Genomic DNA, 19,799 nt, shown 5'->3' on the forward strand with positions numbered 1-19,799 from the left:
TCATGATTGATATCATTTCAGTTACACTTTGATATTATTTCAGTTACACTTTGTAATCATCCCACCCCCAAGCAATGAGCATGACGTGAGTTGTAGACACAGACACTGAATTCACATGAGTGAACAGGTCAGGGAACTGTCTCCGCATTGTGTTTGTACACTAATCTCCTTGTGCACACAGCATTCATACAGGTGTGTTAATTCGCCCCAGTATTCAAATGCATGCCAAACACTGTGGTTTGTCTGGACCCTCACAGTAGGCCCTATCATAGCCAAAGTTCAAGGCAACGGGAGTGTCTGCTCCCTTCGCTGCAGCGAGACATTCAGCCGTGTTTACTGCGTAGCCGGCGGCGCACACTGCATACACAGCGCCGCACCGGTCGTGCCAAATATTTCAAATCTACCCAGATTTCTCTGTGCAGTACAAACATGAATAATAAATCAGCAACTTTGATTGCTAGACTAAATATAGAATGGTTGACTCTCAACAAAGAAGCATGCGCCATTTAAAGGCTGCCTACTGGATTTTGCACACTTCTTGTTTCTTCAATATCTGAAGAACGGCTAACAAAATTGTGGAGTATATGTATATGCCGAGTTTTTGTATCATTCTGCCCACATCAGATAAGAGATGGCAAAATGAAAACTTATTTATGGGAGAGGAAAGGGCTGTTCGTGGCAACCTGCCAGATTCTTTCTTTTGCTTTTGTTTTTTTCTTTCTCAAATCTTCAGCTGAACGCAAAATTTAAGCAGAGGAATATTTGTCACTGGTTTTGGGCATCTTCATGATTCATTTTACAAGGGAACAAACACTATAGCCATAAAGGAGGATGCGTGTTATAGAATCTAAGGACAGGTAATCATTCAATACCCACATCCACTGTAAGTTTCTGGATCAGAATGAGATGGAAATCTAACATACTTGATATATAAAAATCTGAATCAATAGCCTCTTTGCGACACTACTTTGGTGATAGGTCATGGCAATTTCTAATTCAGTTTGGAAACCACAACAAGGAGCTGATGTTCATTACATCATGAACATCACATCATGAACATTAGCATTTCTTTTCAGATCACGGGCATAAAAAAAAACTAACAGTTCAAAGATTTTGATTCTGTCGTAATATCTGCAAACAACTGAAAGAGACATAAGTGTAAAAAGTCCTGATCATGCCCTGAGAGTGTGGTACTGATGAAAACAAACCTTGAAACCCAAAGGAAAAGAAGAAATTGATTGCACATGAGATGGAAATGGGGAGAAGAACATGTAACAAATGTAAAGAGAGGAGGAGGAGGAGGAGAAGAAGGAGGAGGAGGAGGAGGACGAGCAGGACGAGGAGGAGGAGGAAGAGGAGGAGGAGGTGGAGAAGAAGAAGAAGAAGAAGAAGAAGAAGAAGAAGAAGAAGAAGAAGAAGAAGCCGCCTTTAGGCGAGACTATGAGAGGTCAAGAGGTCAAACCTGAAGTGGGCGATTTACTGTTCTTCAGCTTCTAGGTGTGTGGCAAAAGCAAATCTGGCTCTACATTATTAGGAAGAAGGAGCTCTACATTAATCGCATACTCTGGAAGTCCATTAAGAGAAAAGCCAATGTCAAGAAGATAAAAGTGAAGTATGGTGAAAAAAAAAAAAAAAACATGATAACAAACTTAGCCTGAGACCCGGCATCTGATTAATTTCACCTTTTATCAAAAAGTAGAAAACAATAAAAGTAGAAACTCGACATGACATGGTGACAGGGGCCATAGAAATATGAGCTTCATCATTATGGTATGAAAATTCATCACTCCAATGACTGGCCCAGCTTATAGCAGAATTTGGATTTGGATTTGAAATGATGAACATCTACAAGCAACATCCAAACAGATTGACATTTCCTTGAAATCTACCTTATTTATTTATCTATTTTTGGGAGCACAGTTACAAGGCCAGTTTTAATATAGAGATGGTATCTGATTGGGACTTTTTTTCGGCATCACATTTTTAGGTTAAGTCCCAAATAATATACAAACCTGTATACAATTTCCTCAAACTTGACTACAGATCACACCACTGATACAGAGCACTGCCAATTACTGGTATTTTACGTTTTTGATACTCTAGTTTCCTCTGGTAATCTGGTCAGTGATGTGCCCCTTTAAATATGACACAAATACATAAATAGTGAATGCCAAAACAACAATCTGGAATGCTACATGTACATTTCAGTATTATCAAAGACCATACACACAGACAAATATGTACAATCTAAAGATAGAAGTGCTCATTGCCTTTCATACGGAGGCATATCATGGTTAACAGTATGATCATGCTTAAGAGAACCTCTCTTTAATAGCGCACCCAATGCCATTACTAAAATTGCTTCCATCTTATCTATGAATCATACACCTCTCACATTCATTTTGATGATTTAATGATAGATGTTTCAAATCACTGTTGATTCTAAAATGAAAGGTGGAGAACCACACAGCTCTACGATGTATTCTCTCGTCAAACAGTGGACTAAAAATCTCCACCGGGATTTGTTTCTTAATGCTGAGGCAACCCACATTAAATGCATGTTCTCTTTACAACTGAGAAATTTCACTAGTCTGTGTTTTGTTCCGGAACAAAATAATATGGCAATAGTCTAGTATATATTTCAATCTAATATCCCTGACTGATATGAAACATTAATGAAAATGGATGACTCTTTCACGCCAGTGTGACTGGCTCCGGCCTTAATATCGCTGCAGTGCGACAGAAATATTGTCGATATCCTGCTTGATTCAATGCATCGCTAATGTTAACCTGACATTTTTCCAATATTCCTGGCTGTACCTTCATATCATGTGCTGCTGGATGTCGGATCTCTCTCTAAGTCTAAATGGGACAAATAGACCTTGAAACAAATTACGACAGATAAGTACCCTCGCAGTTGCAGAGGGAGTTACGCCATTCACCCTAATGACAACTACCGAAGGCCAATCATACCATGGCATTAGGTGAGATTGTCATTTGATATGGCTTAATGCTGTCTGGGGGCTGACATGTAGGATTCCATAAAAACATGTCGAAACACTCGGTCGAACATCTACATCGAGGCACACGCATGCAGCTTTTGCAACGCTCGTTCATAAGAGTAGTTAAACCTAACCCTTGCCTACAATTTACGCTGCATGAAGCAACTAACTGCTCACTATCATTTAACTGTCTATCCTTTAAATAAAAAATGAATTAATATTGATTAGAATACACAAATTTGCCATATACCAAACATTTGCAATCCATTGATGTCCAAATGATGCCAACATCTCACACTCCTGTCCAGATTAATCACTAGTCCAGGAAAGTGTAATCTAACAAAGCAAAACAAGATGACACAATAAAGTTTTAAAAAAACACACAACAACAACAGAAATAAAACCATAAAAAACACCACAAATACTGGAATTTCATTTATAGGTCAAAGTTCAAAAAATATATAAGAACAAAAAAAGGGTGGAGATAGAATCACTCTAGGCCTGGAAATGACTTTGTAAACAATTCTGATAATGCCCACGGCACCACTGCTGTACAAGCAAAGACACTTAAACAAAAACAAGAGGTAAAAAAAGAAAGGCGGAGGAAGAGATCATGAGAGAAAAGCTTCTAGCTTAATGGAAGATTTTTCCCATCTATGATAGATGGGGAGATATCCGAAGCACTGAGTGCGAGACAAACAAAAAAAGGGGGAAAAAAAAAATAGAAGAAGACCAGCGTGGAAATTGCATCAGGCAGATTCTCTCAGGAACGATGAGGACTGTCGTCCCTCGTCGGGCTAAACAGTATTGTATATATTTTCGGACGGCCGTTTACCTCTCGCGGGATAAACAACGAGAGAGTTTGACAAAGCGAAAACACAGGAGGAGTGGAAGGGAAGGGAGAGTTAATGTTGAGGATGACCCCCCTCTAGTTTTAATAGCTGGGACATTAATGTCTGTCCTCCCATATCGGAGGATGATGTATATTTGCGTAGCCATGGATGGAGAAGGGTTCTGGCCAAGTACAAGTGATGAGGATGATAAAGATGTTAGTAGGTGGCCCTTTAATGGATGCATGAGTTAACCATTCAATTAACAGAGTGCAGCATTTCTCATTCTGTTTGGAAATGTCTGCATTTTTTTTCCTTTGGGTGGGGGGGGGGGTTAAGACTAGTAATCATAATCATCATGCACGTTTGCTTTATACATCGGCTGATTGCATCTCATTAGATCTTGATCGTGAGGGATGTGCCATTTAAACATGAGCAGAATTCAAATTCACCAAGTTGTTTTCCTGTAGGCAAACCATCTAGGGCATATATTGACATTATGCGCTGAAACCCAGTTTGTTGCGCTAAAGCTTCCCTTACGCTGATTTTGTCCGTCTGTCTTTCTGTCTCTCTGTTTTTCTTCTCTCAAACAAGAAGGATGCAGCCTACATGTGAATGCCTAGATGTCATCAGCAAGAGTCTCAAATCGCAGACTCTTCCAAACATCCCCTCGGATAGTGTTTCGGTCTCGGGAGCGAAGTCGGAAAACAGCAGCCCCATCTGCAGGCGGCAAAATGCAGGCCGGCTGCAGAGCGCAGATAAACACAATTTTGTCGAGAGACACTTTACTCGTCCATTCCCATCTCCTGAATTTATGCGAACTGAATGATGGTCGGGTGGATGAGAATTCCAACACTGTGCATTTTAAGGTACACCTCTACATTCCACTGGAATTTCTGTACAAGTTAAACATAAAGAGTTACGAGATGAAGACGAACATAATTATGCTCGATGACTGTGCCATCCACCCTGAGAAGCTTACATCAGCTCCTCTTCCCTCAACTCCCTCGCTTGCCCCTCCCTCACTCTTCCATCACTTCACCATCCCTCTGCCCTCCCTTCCAAAACTCTCCCCTAACCCTCCATCAGTCTTAAGGTAAAAGATGAAGATTAACCAAAACAACATGAGATGACTACCCATGCTTGTACACGTACCGAGAGTGCTTAATTTGAATACTGAGTTACAAACATGACTGCAATTAAAATTTGAATTTTATCGTTCGTTCACATGAATGAGGAAGGCTTCATGGATTCTGCAGTTTTGAATCTCAGAGCAAGGAGGGGAGGTTTGGCTTCTTTACAAGTTCCCAACAATCACTCTCGAGCCATCTTTCTGCAGGAGTTATTGGAAAGTCATCATAATCTCCACCCCCCAAAAAACATGATTGGAGTTCAATTACATTCTCATGGTCGTTTTGTTGCTTAATTCTGGTGAAATGTGATTGGAAAACACCTCCAGACCGACCGTCATTTGAAACAGGATTGCAATTACATTTCAAATCACCCTCCACGATTCCAGTCTGCATTCACATCGCAAGAATGCTAAATTTGAAACACGAATTTACTGACGCTTCATTACAATCGTGTTTCAAATTATAGGCAATCTCGGTAGGTGAGTAAGCTAGCTACTTTTGTATGTCATCCACTCTGAGATTGTGAGAAGCTTAGGGTGCGTTTATGCTTCCATTTTGGGGGCCAAAATCAGGCTTTTGAAACGTGATTAGTGCAAAACGCTGTTGTATTCATGCTCATTTCGATAGAAACGCTGATTCAAAACGCCGATCCAAAACGCACAAAAAGGTGTGTTTATGATCGACGTTTCTGACTAATCCTGTTTGACGGGGAAGCAGAAACGCAACTCACATCACAAACGCATTTAAATGACATCATCTCCATCGTCTTTCTGGTTCACCTGAAAATGAGCGCGCCAGGCCAGCCGACCTTTCGATAACTCTACGTGCTGCGTGCAACACAATTTACAGGTGCTGATCCTTCGAGCTCCCTGTTGGTACATTACTGTACATGGTGACAGACATAACTATGAATTAATGCATGAAGAGCTCACTATTATCATACATTCCGACTTTGTCAACAATTTGTCAATGAAATAGAAACTCGTATTTCCCATCACTGTCTACAGTTCATGTTAGTAAAGCAATTTAAATTATATTAGACATGCTACGGAACATGAACAATGCACACACTCAGGCCAGAACTTAAAAAAAAAAACGCACACCCCAATTTGACCTGTCTCTGCTGAGGTCAGCGAAGCAATCGCAAACGCTCTTTCCAAGGCTCGAAGAAAGTGAGCATAAACAGTGCTCCCGTGAACAGCGTTTTGAATCAGCGTTTAGAATCAGTGTTTCAAAATGCTGATTCTGCCTTAGCAAATTGAGCATAAACACACCCTTAGGTAATACACGACACATCCTCTCCCCTACCCCTCCATCCCCCCCCCCCCCACATTAAGAAACACTACAAACGAACAAGCAACACTCCTGCCCTGAAATTTGAAGGCCACTGATCAATCAATGAGTCCCATCACTCGTTTCAATTGAACCCAGGGACCTACAACTTATGTGGCCACGGTTGGTGATTTGTTTAACAATAACGAGTCAAGGCCACTAATGAGGAACCTCTCTTGTGGTAGACGCATTGTATTGATCTTATACAAGGTGGTAATGAGATGGAACCAAACAAACTCATAAAGCTTCACATCACATACATGTGTATAGGTAATTCACACTAAGAAAATAAATGCTCTTCAGTATTTTAATGACACATTATGACATGTCAGTACGTTATATAAAATAACTCAAGCATACAACATGTATCATCTCCTCTAGCACTAAATATAATTTCTCTCATAAAATTCATATATTTTTGTCTGCTGATCCCCTACATATTAATACACAGTCTTGCAGATTAGTCAGAGAGAGAGAAGAGAGAGAAGGCTATTTGTGTAACGTATAAATAGGGTACTAGTAGTGTATAATAGCATAGAATTGGCACAAGGGCTCTAATCATTACATGGAATACAATATACTTCTTGCCAACTTGAAGATGCATGCTAGTCTTCATCAAGGGTTTAATGGGTAGCATGTAATTTGAGCATGGCTCTATCAAAAAGAAAATACCATGATTATCAGTATGTGGAACATTGTAATGTTTTGGGGAAAAAAGACAATTTGAAACTAAAAGCATTGTGAAATGTCACAGTTCATGTTGGTGAGTAATGGTATCATTTTGAAATCAATAGGCCTACATGCCAGGATCAGACCTCAGGCTTGGCTCTTAATCAAACTGGGCTGGTGTATCAGCACAGACAAAATATGTTGTTGGCAATTGTGACAGCCCCTGTAGCACATGAGTAGCCATTTTCATGACTTGCGAGCAGTGTCTAACCGTGCTATGACTTCAAGCTCATCAAACATGTACATGTCATGCTATTTACCTTGAACGCTCTTCTGGCAAACATCATAAGCACACAATGTGTGACACACAAAATATATATGCATGCGACAGGTAGCCCACGCATCATTCCACATCCAGAAACAGCAGTGTCAACGGTAGGCAGTTACTGCTCTACTAGCACACACACAGAGCTCGATAAACCATTTATCCTTCCTTTTGGTCCCAGTCTGAGTATCTTTAGTGCTAGCTAAAGAGGGGATCATTTTCTCTGCCATGAATATTCTGTGTTCTTTTTATTACTTTTCAAAGTAGACCCGCTATCATTTTTTTCCTTTAGTAGGAAAGAGATATGGAGGGGAGGGGATCTGATGTAGATTTTTGCAAACATTGGCTTCTTTTAATCTTGAGACATTCATTTTTCATTTATGATTTTTTAGAAAATTATCTCCATGCTAAGAATTCATAACCAACTTGTGTATCAACACAAACTTGTGTATCAAAACAGAGTACGTTCTTGAAGTTTGCAGATAATGCTGAACTCTAGCTAAAAGTCAAATGTCAGACAAGATTTGGAAGCTGTCAGATACTAGACACTTCTGGCAAAGGAGAACCATCCACTTTTATCAATACATCGATCTCCCGGCAATCATAACTTGAAGTCTCAAGTATCTCTCGCTGTGAATGATGTCTTCATGCTGTCACCATACCATAAATCACTGAGTCAAAGTTTATAACAGCAATGCTCTTCAACCAACATCCATTCCACTGTATTAGCTCAGATGATATTGCATCTTCATGTCGGTATAGAGACCAGTACCATTAACTAGTTACTATACACGTATGAATCTCATTACATGTGGCTTGTATCTGCACAGGAAAGACAAATTCTCTGCTAGTTTACGATTATTGCAAAATTACTGTATACACTATATATTAAATGAGTCTAACTTCTTGCGATTCAGAACTTTTTGACAATTTAGCAAGTGGTTAAATTCATGATTGTGTAGTTCAGCACGTCTACACTAATCGGAGAAATGTACGCACGAATGTCACATTCATGTTGGGATCAGAGTTAAAATTTTTGCATGTTTTGAAATTCGCAAATGGTACCCGACTTGTGAAACTTACAAAAATAAAAACCTCACGAAATTTTTGGCATATACAGTACTGAAAGCCTAAAGCAGCACAAAGTGTTCTGGCTTCCCTTGAGTTGTTGAAATTATTGCTAATTGTGTTAATAGCATATTATTTGAAATTGTTGGGTATAAACGAAAGACAATAACAACAAAACAAACGAGAACAACAATAAAGTTGACAGTTACGACAACAGCAACAGGAAATAACTTTGCATCCATACCGTCTCCACGCTAGTCCCCTGGGGCACCCACTCGAAGGTGATCTGGGAGTCACTGGCCGTGTCGCTGGCTGCGTCGCTTGCCGCGTCACTGGCGGCATCACCCACACTCCCGTCATTGCCCTGGTGGCTGCCCCCGCTGCCGTTCACGGACCCGCTGCCGTTCACGGGCCTGCTGCCGACAGCATTGAAGTTGGTCTTCCGCAGTCCCGCCTTGGAGGGGACTGGTGGCGGCTTCTCCGGACCATTTAGGAACTTGTTGCGACTGATGGTCATGCGGTTGATCTTGTAGCGGACATCGTGCTCCGTGTCGAAGAGGCGGCCAATCTTGCGGACATGCTCCCGGTCCTGGCCCTGTATCCTGTGGTCCTCTGGCCCGCATTTGCAAATCTTACAGATTTTCCTGGTTAAAGCGAGATACAGGCGACTCTTTTATATCGTAATTTCATTATGGCTGCACAAACAGAGTGCATAAACATGTGTAGATGACAATTTTGGGACATGAAACTGTAGAAATTAAAACCATCCACTCTCCGCATCAATACAAGAATTGAGCCCACTTTGTTTGGAATTAGAAATATCTTAACAACCAAATGACATAGAAATTGTCCCTTTAGATGAGACGCATTAGGCGATAATGATTTAATGCCAGAGTAATTACCACTCATCCAATAACTTTAGAGCTGTGCAATCATTTGAGAATTTATGAGGGAGGGACTTATGCAATTTTGAAAATTTATTGACAATGCAACATACTTCAGACCACTGCTAAATCATTTTGATGATAACCCATCTTAAACATACCCCCATATTGGTTGTGATTGATTGTACAAAAAGCTGTAAATTTCTGCCTGTATCAAGAACAGACCTAGATATAACACTGAGCAAATAAACCTCCAGCAGTGTAAAACAAGGCAATCGCCGAATTGTGTCTCGCCCATTCGCGTACAAGGAATTAATATTTTTTATAACTCCCACAAGTTAATTGACCTGCTTATGACCTCTGACCTTGTGGTGACCTTCAACACCCTAAGGGACATTCACCATCCAAGTTTGGTCACAAACGGACAAAGGGATCAAAAGTAATGAGCCATAATCAAAACGCGCCATAAAAACTTAACATTGGGCCCTAAAAATTTGTTGACCCCTTTCTGTGACCTTTGACCTTGTGATGACCTTTAACTTCCCAGGGGACATCTACCGTCCAAGTTTGGTCACAAACAGACATAGGGATCAAAAGTTATGAGCCACAATCAAAACGTGCCCTAAAAACATAACATTGGGCCCTAAAAGTTTGTTGACCCCTGTCTGTGACCTTTGACCTTGTGACGACCTTCATCTCCCCAAGGGACATCTTCCATCCAAGTCTGGTCACAAACGGACAAAGGGATCAAAAGTTATGAGCCATAAACGAAATGCGCCCTAAAAACTTAACATTGGGCCCTAAAAGTTCGTTGACCCCTGTCTGTAACCTTTGACCTTGTGGTTACCTTCAACTTCCCAAGAGACATCTACCATCACCCAAGTTTGATTGCCATTGTAGCAACATGTGCTGAGTTACGTGTGATAAGAGTCTTGCAAGTAAACTTTAACGTATGACCTCAAATGACCTTTGACCTTATCATGTGACCTCTTACGGCACTATAACATGAAGGTACCCCCAGTGCATCCATCACCCAAGTTTGATTGCCATTGTAGCAACATGTGTCGAGTTACATGTGATAAGAGAGTCTTGCAAGTAAACTTTAACGTTTGACCTCAAATGACCTTTGACCTTATCCTGTGACCTCCAACGGCACCATAACATGAAGGTACCCCCAGTGCATCTATGACCCAAGTTAGGTTGTAATCCAAGCAACTTATGTGAAGTTATTTGTCAAAAGAGAGTCTTGCAGGTAAACTTTAACATAGAAAAGAGAGTCTTGCACATACTCTTTAATATATGACCTCAAATGACCTTTGACATCATCACATGACCTCTGACAACACCATAACATGAAGATACCCCTAGTGCTTCTATCACCCAAGTGTGGCTGCCATTGCTGTAACAGATGCCAAGTTATGCATCATAAGAGAGTCTTGCAGGTAAACTTTAACATTTGTGACGGACGACGGACGACGGACGGACGACGGACGACGGACGGACGACGGACGGACTACGGACGGACGACGGACGGACGACGGACGGACGCCATTTGGATCCCTTAGTCTCGCCTTCACCTCCGGTGGGCGAGACAAAAATGAATACTTTTACATCATGTTCTTTAAATTCTTTCATGAATCTATTAATCATCATGCGTCTGTAATTCTACTTGGAGTCATAGAAACATACTGCAAGGAGATCGGACATCTAGCACAGTCATAGAACATTATATATCACATGCATTCAATAATTGTTGTATCATGTCATAACCTACATATCATATCCTATCATATCACATGGCATCTAATTGTAACATATCATATCATTATTATCATACATGGATGTTTATCACATATCATATTCTGTCATATATCATATACCCATGCTAAATGTCACATTGTATCACATCATATATCATATGATATGATATGATATGATATGATATATGATATGATATGATATGATATGATATGATGATATGATATGATATGATATCATATCATATGATATCATATCATATCATATCATATCATATCATATCATATCATATCATATCATACCATATCATATCATATCATATCATATCATATCATATCATATCATATTAAATATCATGTGTATCTCACAATATCACAGTTTGTACATCATACTACACCGTATCTTACCATACCACACCATTCCATGCCACACCATATCATACCATACCACAGCACACCACACCACACCACACCACACACCACACCACACCACACCACACCACACCACACCACACCACACCACACACCACACCACACACCACACCACACCACACCACACCATATCAAATCATATCATTTCAAATAAATACCTCCAGTAGTGAAGCTCCAGTCCAGTGCAGGCATCCCCACACTTCAAACATGGCGCTCCCGCTCCAATCTCATGACCCAAGATCACCTGTAGTAGGAAGTAAAAGAGTGATGAAACAATGGGATTAATGATGTGTTTAAGGGTCTTTTATCCCTTTTGGAAACATCACAAAATTTGCATTGTTGAACAACAATGTCCCCCAACATTGTGTATGAAATGTTACAGTAATACACTTTAGAGGTTTTGTTTGTTTGTTTGATTATTTGTTTTTTTAAACAAAAACTAGAAATATCACTTAAGGTGATTAATACCCCCGCCCCGTAACGACAGTCTTACCCAAGGAATGATCTTTCCTTGATCTTCTGCCATTTAAATGCCGTTACCATGGCAACGCAGCTTCCGACACGTCCGAAAAATATGTCTTGCACATCTTCCCACCAAGACTATTGTGTGTGCCACATTTCATAAGCTTTTGTCAAAAACTGAGGAAGTAGTTCAATCCACAAGATCTTTCCTTGATCTTCCACCATTAATATGCCGTTACCATGGCAACGCAGCTTCCGACACGTCCAAAAAATATGTCTTGCACATCTTCCCACCAAGACCAATGTGTGTGCCACATTTCATGAGCTTCAGTCGAATACAGAGGAAGTAGTTCAATCCGCAAGATCTTTCCTTGATCTTCTGCCATTTATATGCCGTTACCATGGCAACGCAGCTTCCGACACGTCCGAAAAATATGTCTTCCACATCTTCCCACCAAGATCAAGGTGTGTGCCACATTTCATAAGCTTTGGTCAAAAAACTGAGGAAGTAGTTAAATCCGCAAGATCTTTCCTTGATCTTCTGCCATTAATATGCCGTTACCATGGCAACGTACTTTCGGGTACTGTCAAAAAATGCGTCTTGCACATCTACAACCAAAGGCACACATCTGTACCAAGTTTCATGGAAATTGGGCAAAAACTGAGGAAGTAGTTTGCAACACAAAATTTTCCATCATTTTGGCTCATAATATGTGAGCTGTTACCATGGCAACATACTTTTTGTCACTGTCAAGAAATGTGTCATGCTGACCTATATCCTAAGACAAACATTCAATATGAATTCCATGAGAATTGGAAGAACTCTGATGAAGCAGTTTTGCCATGAAGCATTTTGCCCTATATTTTACCAATAACATGCCGTACCATGGCAACGCACTTTTTGCCACTGCGGAAATATGTGTCTTGCACATTAACATATTCAGACGAACATCTGTACCTAATTTCATAAAAATTGATCAAAAACTGTGGGAGGAGTTCGCGACGCAAGATTTGTACCCATTTTTGCCCATAATATGCCGTTACCATGGCAACGTACTTTTGGGTACTGTCAAAAAATACGTCTTGCACATCTACAACCCAAGGCACACATCTGTGCCAAGTTTTATGGGAATCGGTTGAAAACTGAGGAAGTAGTTCGCGACGGAAGATTTGCAACGCACCGACCGCCCGACCGCCCGACCGCCCGACCGTCCGCTGATTCCTATATACCCCCTTCAAACTTCGTTTGGCGGGGGTATAATGAAAAACTACATTGTAACTCCATGTAACTTGAGAATACGCTCCCCTTGTGTACCAGGAATAACAGCTGGATTTTTTTCTTTACAAATCAGTTTAGTATTTATTTCCTCTCCGTCAAAAAGAAGTCAGTTTTATCGTTCTAAGGGAAGATCTGAATTAAAGGTACCTACCTCTACAATATACCAGTTTACGAAAGGAATCTAATTTGCAGGGATCCAACAGGGACACACAAACTTCACAGATGGGAGTATGTACCATTGTATTTGTTCACTGACAAAAAGGATTGATGACAAAATGTTTGGGAATGGGGTTACTTAAATGATTACTGAATTCTTCATGAGTAATTATTAAGTCAACATATGGGCTGAACTTTGTCATGAGTGTCACCCAAGGGGAAAAACACACAAAGGAAGGATCACAGCTAAGATGTTTAATTCACATTCATTGGTTCACAATTATCAGGTTAACAAAGATAGTACAAGGTCAAGGGGGGGGGCTGTCTTGTTTCGAATGGATACTTTGGTAACAGACTTGACTTGGCTTGTTGAGTCTCTTGTGATAGAGATGTATTATGTTATGACAGTCCACTGAATGGAGAGAACTTTACTTTGAAACCTTCCGATTAGCTCAATTTTCAAAATTCTAAGTCTGATTAATGCTCCTTTTTTTATTTGCTGTTTTGTATGCTTAAGTGAGTTTATACTTTCCTGATACCCATATATATAGATCTCAAACAACATTGTAATATCAATTTGAGACAAAAATGTACTATATTGTATCTTTCCATGATGTACAATCTTGCAACCATTCAGGAACTGATTCCAGGTGATGCAATCGCAAATCAATTCCAACATCTTTGTTTCACTGGTTACATGATAAAGATGCTGGGATAACAACCCACTTTCTCATCTAAATGGGTTCTCTTCTGGCAAACTGTGCTCAAATTACACCATCATGCATTTTCATCTGTGTGCACAAGCTCATATTTTTGAGAGAATCACAACAGTTCACGTGGAGAGAACTCGGTCTGGCTTTTACAAACGGGAGGAATCAAGATGCCACAAGATGCAGTGACTTGATTTCATTGGAGGCTTCCGGACATGTGGAAGGTGTGATGTTGCTCGCTCAGTGACTTGGCACTGGTGCAGGGGAGGTGGCAAGACATTGACACCCAATCTGTCTCAAAGCAGACCAGCCTCTCTTCGGAATACGTTTGAGACAACATCAGGGTAGAATTGCAAAAACATTTTACGCCCCCCTCGTGAGCATCAGACGGGGAGAGGGAAGAGGAGAGAGAGAGAGGGAGAGAGAGAGAGAGAGAGAGAGGAAGGAGAGAGAAAATGAGAGACAGATGGACAGACAACCATCAGGCAGAATGATAAAGAAAGAGATGGAGAAAGAAAGAGATCAAGATAGAGTGAGCGAAAAATGAAGTGTGAGGGGTTTGAAGAAGAGATGGGGATGATAGAAACAGATAGATTGACATTGCAGAGACTAAGAAAGACACAGAGAAAAGATGGCAAAGAGAGAAAGGAAACTGATATGCCAATGATAGAGACAGCAAAAAGTAGAATATGTGACGGAAAAGGTGTATAAGTGAGTTCGAAAGAGGAGTATGTTCTTCAGAGACACAGACATATACAGAGAGAGAGAGAGAGTGAAATATATGGATAGAGAGACAGGGAGAGTGAAAAGGAGGGAAAGAGAGCAAAACATAAAGAGATAGAAAAGAAAGACTTATATATGAAGCAGGGAGAAGGAAGAAGGGGTTACAGGAGGGGGCAGGGGTGGAGACAGGGGGGTGTGGAGGTGGACCAGGGGAGGAATTCGAGACTCGCTGCTTCACCAAGAGGTAAAGAAAGCAGAGGATGGAAATGAAATATGATGTAAATAAAATGCTGCACAGGTATGCTGGCAGGGGAAGTATGTACTTGAGTGCAAGAGAATATTTTAAAGGAGGGCATACATCATTCAAATGTGACCTAATTCTCATTTATACCTTACTCTTTTCACATATTGTTTGTTTTTGACAGCGTCATGGCTACAATATACAACTGCCTGCCTTCGACAGATGCTGAAACGAGTACAACAAAATATGTGGTGCATTGTCATATTACCAGTAAAAAGCTGGAGATCATAAAAAGGAAGAAAAAAATGCGGTAAAGCTGACTTTGGCAATACAACCATTACAGTTTTCTAACTTATAATTCTTTTAAAAATATTTTCCTTGCAATAACATAGGGCAAATTATGTCTCAATTTTAAGCTTATCATCTAATGAATTCATATCTTCCTAAACCCCCCCAAAAAAAGATAAAAATTGAGCATTCAATGGCTTTCGCTATGATTTATTACTTATGTTACTCAGTTGTTGTTGTTTTATTATCATCATTTTGGGGTTTTCTTGCCACTACCTGCAGTAAAGAAGGAAATATAAAAATGACATGTTTATCTATCATTTTTTTTCTCTCTACCTGAAGCCCATAGGGGTGTATGTTTCTCCAAGGCTCATAAGAAGTAAAAGCAATCATTTAAGTAAAAGCTAATAAGTGAACTGCAGTTTGCGACAATTATGAACATCTGCTTTTTCCAGCTCCAACACTCCTCAAACCAATTTGCACGTATGCGTCAACTGAAAGCAGCACGACAATTTGACTCTCGATATCGCCGTGTGCCACATACCGTGGTACTCTATCTCCGCATTGTAGGCCCGCACTCGGATGCTGCTGCGCAGATCGAGAGCCTCCACGTGGCAAATAGCTTATCGCCCTGGAGTGATGGAGGGTGACATGTTTGTGATTTGATGAGTTTGGCAGCCGCTCCGCGCAAGAGCAAGCACACAGGGGGAAGAGGGGAAAAGAAAAAAAAAAGAAGCCAAGATTACTCCAGACACTGTGCTGTAAGTGATGCATCATACTAAAACAATGAACTCGGTCGCAGAGAGGGAGGGAAAGGAGGAGAATGGGAACACTCACTCACACTGACAGTTACATGTTAATGAAATTAATAATGCCTTCATAGAGTGGGTGGGTACATGCACAGAATTGCCTGTCAAGATATCGATGGAGCATTACAAAGCAGAAGAGTGAGAACGAGATGGGTGGGGGTGGGGTTGGGGAGAGGGAGGGGAGAGGGGAGAGGGTGGGGAGTGGGTGTATTGGGGATGGAGAACTAGGCGGAAATGCAATGATTTTGACTAATTTGATAATGGCCAAGTGACATGCTTGGACCCCTGAGATCACTGACAGATTGGACAAGATTGCAGGAAAACAAATTGAATTATGGGAGACATGGAGTTTCTGCAATCTTCGAAGATTAGTTTAACCTCCCAATCACCATAGCTACATTGCATACAAATCCATTTAAATTTACTACTGTACCCTGCTGGTAGGGGAAGTTGTAAAAGGACTTTTTACAATGTCTTAATGTCTACAGCACTAAAATTAAAATATATTGCTTATTTACAGCTATAAAGATATTGTTGCTAGAGCAACATGCATGCTGTAGGCCTATACTGTAAACACAGTACTTTCGCGGCATGACATTTTTGTGAGTTGCCCCTAACATTCAACGCATTTAGTGTATACATACAAGAATTCTTTAGTGCATTCAATTTTGTGAATCTTGGCTCTCGTGAAATTCATGAAATTAAATTCCACCTGAACATTCCTCGTTTTTACAGTAATGTGTTAATGTCAAAGAAGCGAGTGTAGTATGTAGTATCAAAGTGATGGCTGTTCGTCATTCACTTTCTCAGAAATCTGAAATATTTTTATTTCTATCAATGTCATGTTCTTTTATAAAGATCAATCAGAAGAGTTGAAAACTTCTGTGGTTTCTCATCCCCTCCCTCCCCCTCCCAACAAAAAGTTGGAATAGCACCTTTAAACCTGTATACAGGTCTTGCTATCAGCCTTGCCTCCAAGAGGCACACATAACATACTTGCCTAATGACTCATGGTACCAATCATACTCACCAGTCAGTGTGTATGTGTGTGTGCACGTGTGTGACAGCCCACTTTATACATGAGGGGAGATTCCCTAAACAGAGGGGCACTTAAGGGTGTCTCTAATTTACTGGCTCACAAAGTAGAAAGGGATAGAGCCCTAATTTATCCAGCAAACAAAATCGCAAATTGGCGAACACATTCTCAAATGACCTTTATTAGAAGAGGAAGTAGAGACCTAGATGACACAAAGAGATTGCATTTGCATTACATACTTGCACTCAATTGCAAGTTCAAGAGTCAGCTTCCTTGTTTAGACCATATTTAGATTTAGAGGACACAACGACACTTCATACTATTCTCAGAGCTTCTCAGTCAGCTCTTGACTAAGGGTGACTAACATGAGCAAAGAAAAGCCATAATTTTACTTTCATAGCCCATTATATGGCATCTCCTCGTCAAATGGAGTCGGTCGTCAGATGGTTCTGTTGATTGAATCGCTTTTCACTCATTGCCCATCACTGGACATTCAAAATCATGACTAGCGTAGGCCTGCTAAAAAATAGAATTGCCCGTCAGCAGTAAATGTGCACCTTAGTGTACGCTCATTTGTAACAGTCGTCTCTATAGTCGAGCACGATTCTTTCTGTTGAATGTGCGATGCATTACGAGGATTGTGAGCCAAGCGTTACTACATACAGTTGAGATGTGCATACAAATGAACATTGTATAGTGCTCGGGATCCAGCTGAGCAAACTTTGTATCAGGGTTTGGGCAGTCAGTAACTTACATTAAATCATGTGTTGTTACCCAAAGCTTTGCATAGATTCAAACTCCTGTGTCCTACTACATTGTAAGTGCAGACAAGCAAAGAAATAGAGCATGCACATAACATTAACAAACCTGGCAACCATTAAGAAAGGGCATGTTGACTGAGCAGTCAGATGTAAGCAACTATGGACTGCGACATGAGACAATCTGGAGAAGCTACCTGCACATTTCATTAGTGTGCGGCCAGATCAGGGAGAAAAATATTTTAAAGGCATTATTTACCATTTGAAGAGAAGTGGGACTACTTGAATGTGTTTTGTCATTTTAAGCGATGTGTAGGCCAAAAAAAGGGCATAAAAACTGGCCGGTGTAATCATGGCATCATGTGCACTATTTCACTCCCTTGCTTTGTGCCTGAAATGATACATTTTCCAAAAGGCACATTCTACAAATGACTTTAGTCAAGCTTTACAATACTGTAAAACATGATATATTCGCGGCACAAAATTTTCGCGAATTGGAGCCGACGGCCTTTTTTGTGGCATGAAATTTTCGCAAATTGCTACTGGCGTTCAATGCATATAATTATAGTGTAGACAAGAAATTTCGCGAGTCTTGGCGCTCGCGAAATTCGTTAAATTAAAATGCGCGCGAACATTCCTCGTTTTACAGTAATATGTGCTGCCTGGTGCTTGTCTAACACCAAATAACGCCAACTGCAAAAGTGTAAATGGATATCAGATGTCTTCACTCAAATAAGTGAATTACCATACATATCAAGACTACTTTTATGTAAGTAGCATAACATTTTGGCCGTGAAACCCCCACAGCAGCACTGCAAAAGCTACAGACGTCATCAGAATGCACATACTATAACGAAGACAAAATCTGGTGAAATTTTAATGCGAATTGGCAGCGCACTGCAGATAGGGCTGTACACTGGTACACCCATCTCTTCCCCTGGCATCCATCAGCGAGCATCAAACATTCATGGGACGAACACTACAAATAATATGATCCATTCTCTGTATGCAAAGCACGAGAGACACTTGAGATCTCAAGAGCAAGAGAGAAACAGACAAACAGACAGACAGACAGACAGACAGAGAGGGGAAGACTAATTAGGGAGTTTCTCCCAGAGGCAGGGATGTGACACCCAACAACCACTTGCGCAAGCTGGAAACGCATCCATGACTCTTTAACCGCGTGCGTTTGGTAATGACTTCAAATTGCTCGCGGAGGCGGTTAAGGAGAGACTCCATCTCCCATCTTTGAGACGGAAGAGGAGTGAGTGAGGAAAACGTGCATGGAGGGCTTGGGATCGCCCCAAGAGATGAGAGTAACGAGCTAATGCTAATATTGATGGTTACAAAACAAGCCATCACTCTGTTGGTAAAGAGGAGAGGTCTCATCTTCAGCCAGCCGATGAGTAACTTAGCAACAAGGAACTCTGTAAATTGACAATTGAATCCTCATCACTTTCATTTTGCTTGCATTAACTGCCGGTCATAAAACCTGACAATCCGTTTTTGTATGCATCTGTGTATATCATATCTAAACATCAATTTCTCTGTCTACACTCTGTTTACAATTCCAAAATGATGGTGAAGTAACGGATGATTAATGATAACTCTATGAAGCTCAGCTCATGTAGGAAATGCACAATTTCCTGTAATAGTATATCAAAAAGACGATCAAAGCAATAAGCATGACCTACTGTAACTTAAATCTAGATGTAGTCCCACAGGGCTATTAAAGATGCCCATATACAGTGTAAGTACTGAGGGGTAAAAATGAGGCCCAACTCCTGCTCATCCATTTCATGTGTGTCCAAATAGCAGTAGTTTATAATACAAATTTGTATTCAGAAGTAATACAGTGCCCAGCATGCTGTCTAAATCTGTGTATGGTTGTAAATACTTTTTAAG

At 40.6% G+C, this 19,799-nt stretch overlaps 1 protein-coding gene across 4 annotated transcripts in view; it reads right to left on the reverse strand.

Annotated features, from left to right (window-relative positions):
• Positions 1 to 19,799, reverse strand: part of LOC139730445 (testin-like) — an 87,838-nt gene that overhangs the window by 15,990 nt on the left and 52,049 nt on the right. For all 4 annotated transcript variants that reach the window (XM_071641289.1, XM_071641288.1, XM_071641287.1 and 1 more), the window contains exons 2-3: positions 11,591 to 11,676; positions 8,604 to 9,003 (exon numbers count right to left, since the gene is read on the reverse strand). In XM_071641289.1, coding sequence (XP_071497390.1) covers positions 8,604 to 9,003; positions 11,591 to 11,676 — 486 coding nt within the window. The remainder of the gene's footprint in view (positions 1 to 8,603; positions 9,004 to 11,590; positions 11,677 to 19,799) is intronic.

The sequence above is a fragment of the Diadema antillarum genome, unplaced genomic scaffold, assembly GCF_040938485.1.
Source record: "Diadema antillarum isolate AM-2024a unplaced genomic scaffold, OU_Dant_1.0 seq00000312_RagTag, whole genome shotgun sequence".
Taxonomy (NCBI): Eukaryota; Metazoa; Echinodermata; class Echinoidea; order Diadematoida; family Diadematidae; genus Diadema; species Diadema antillarum.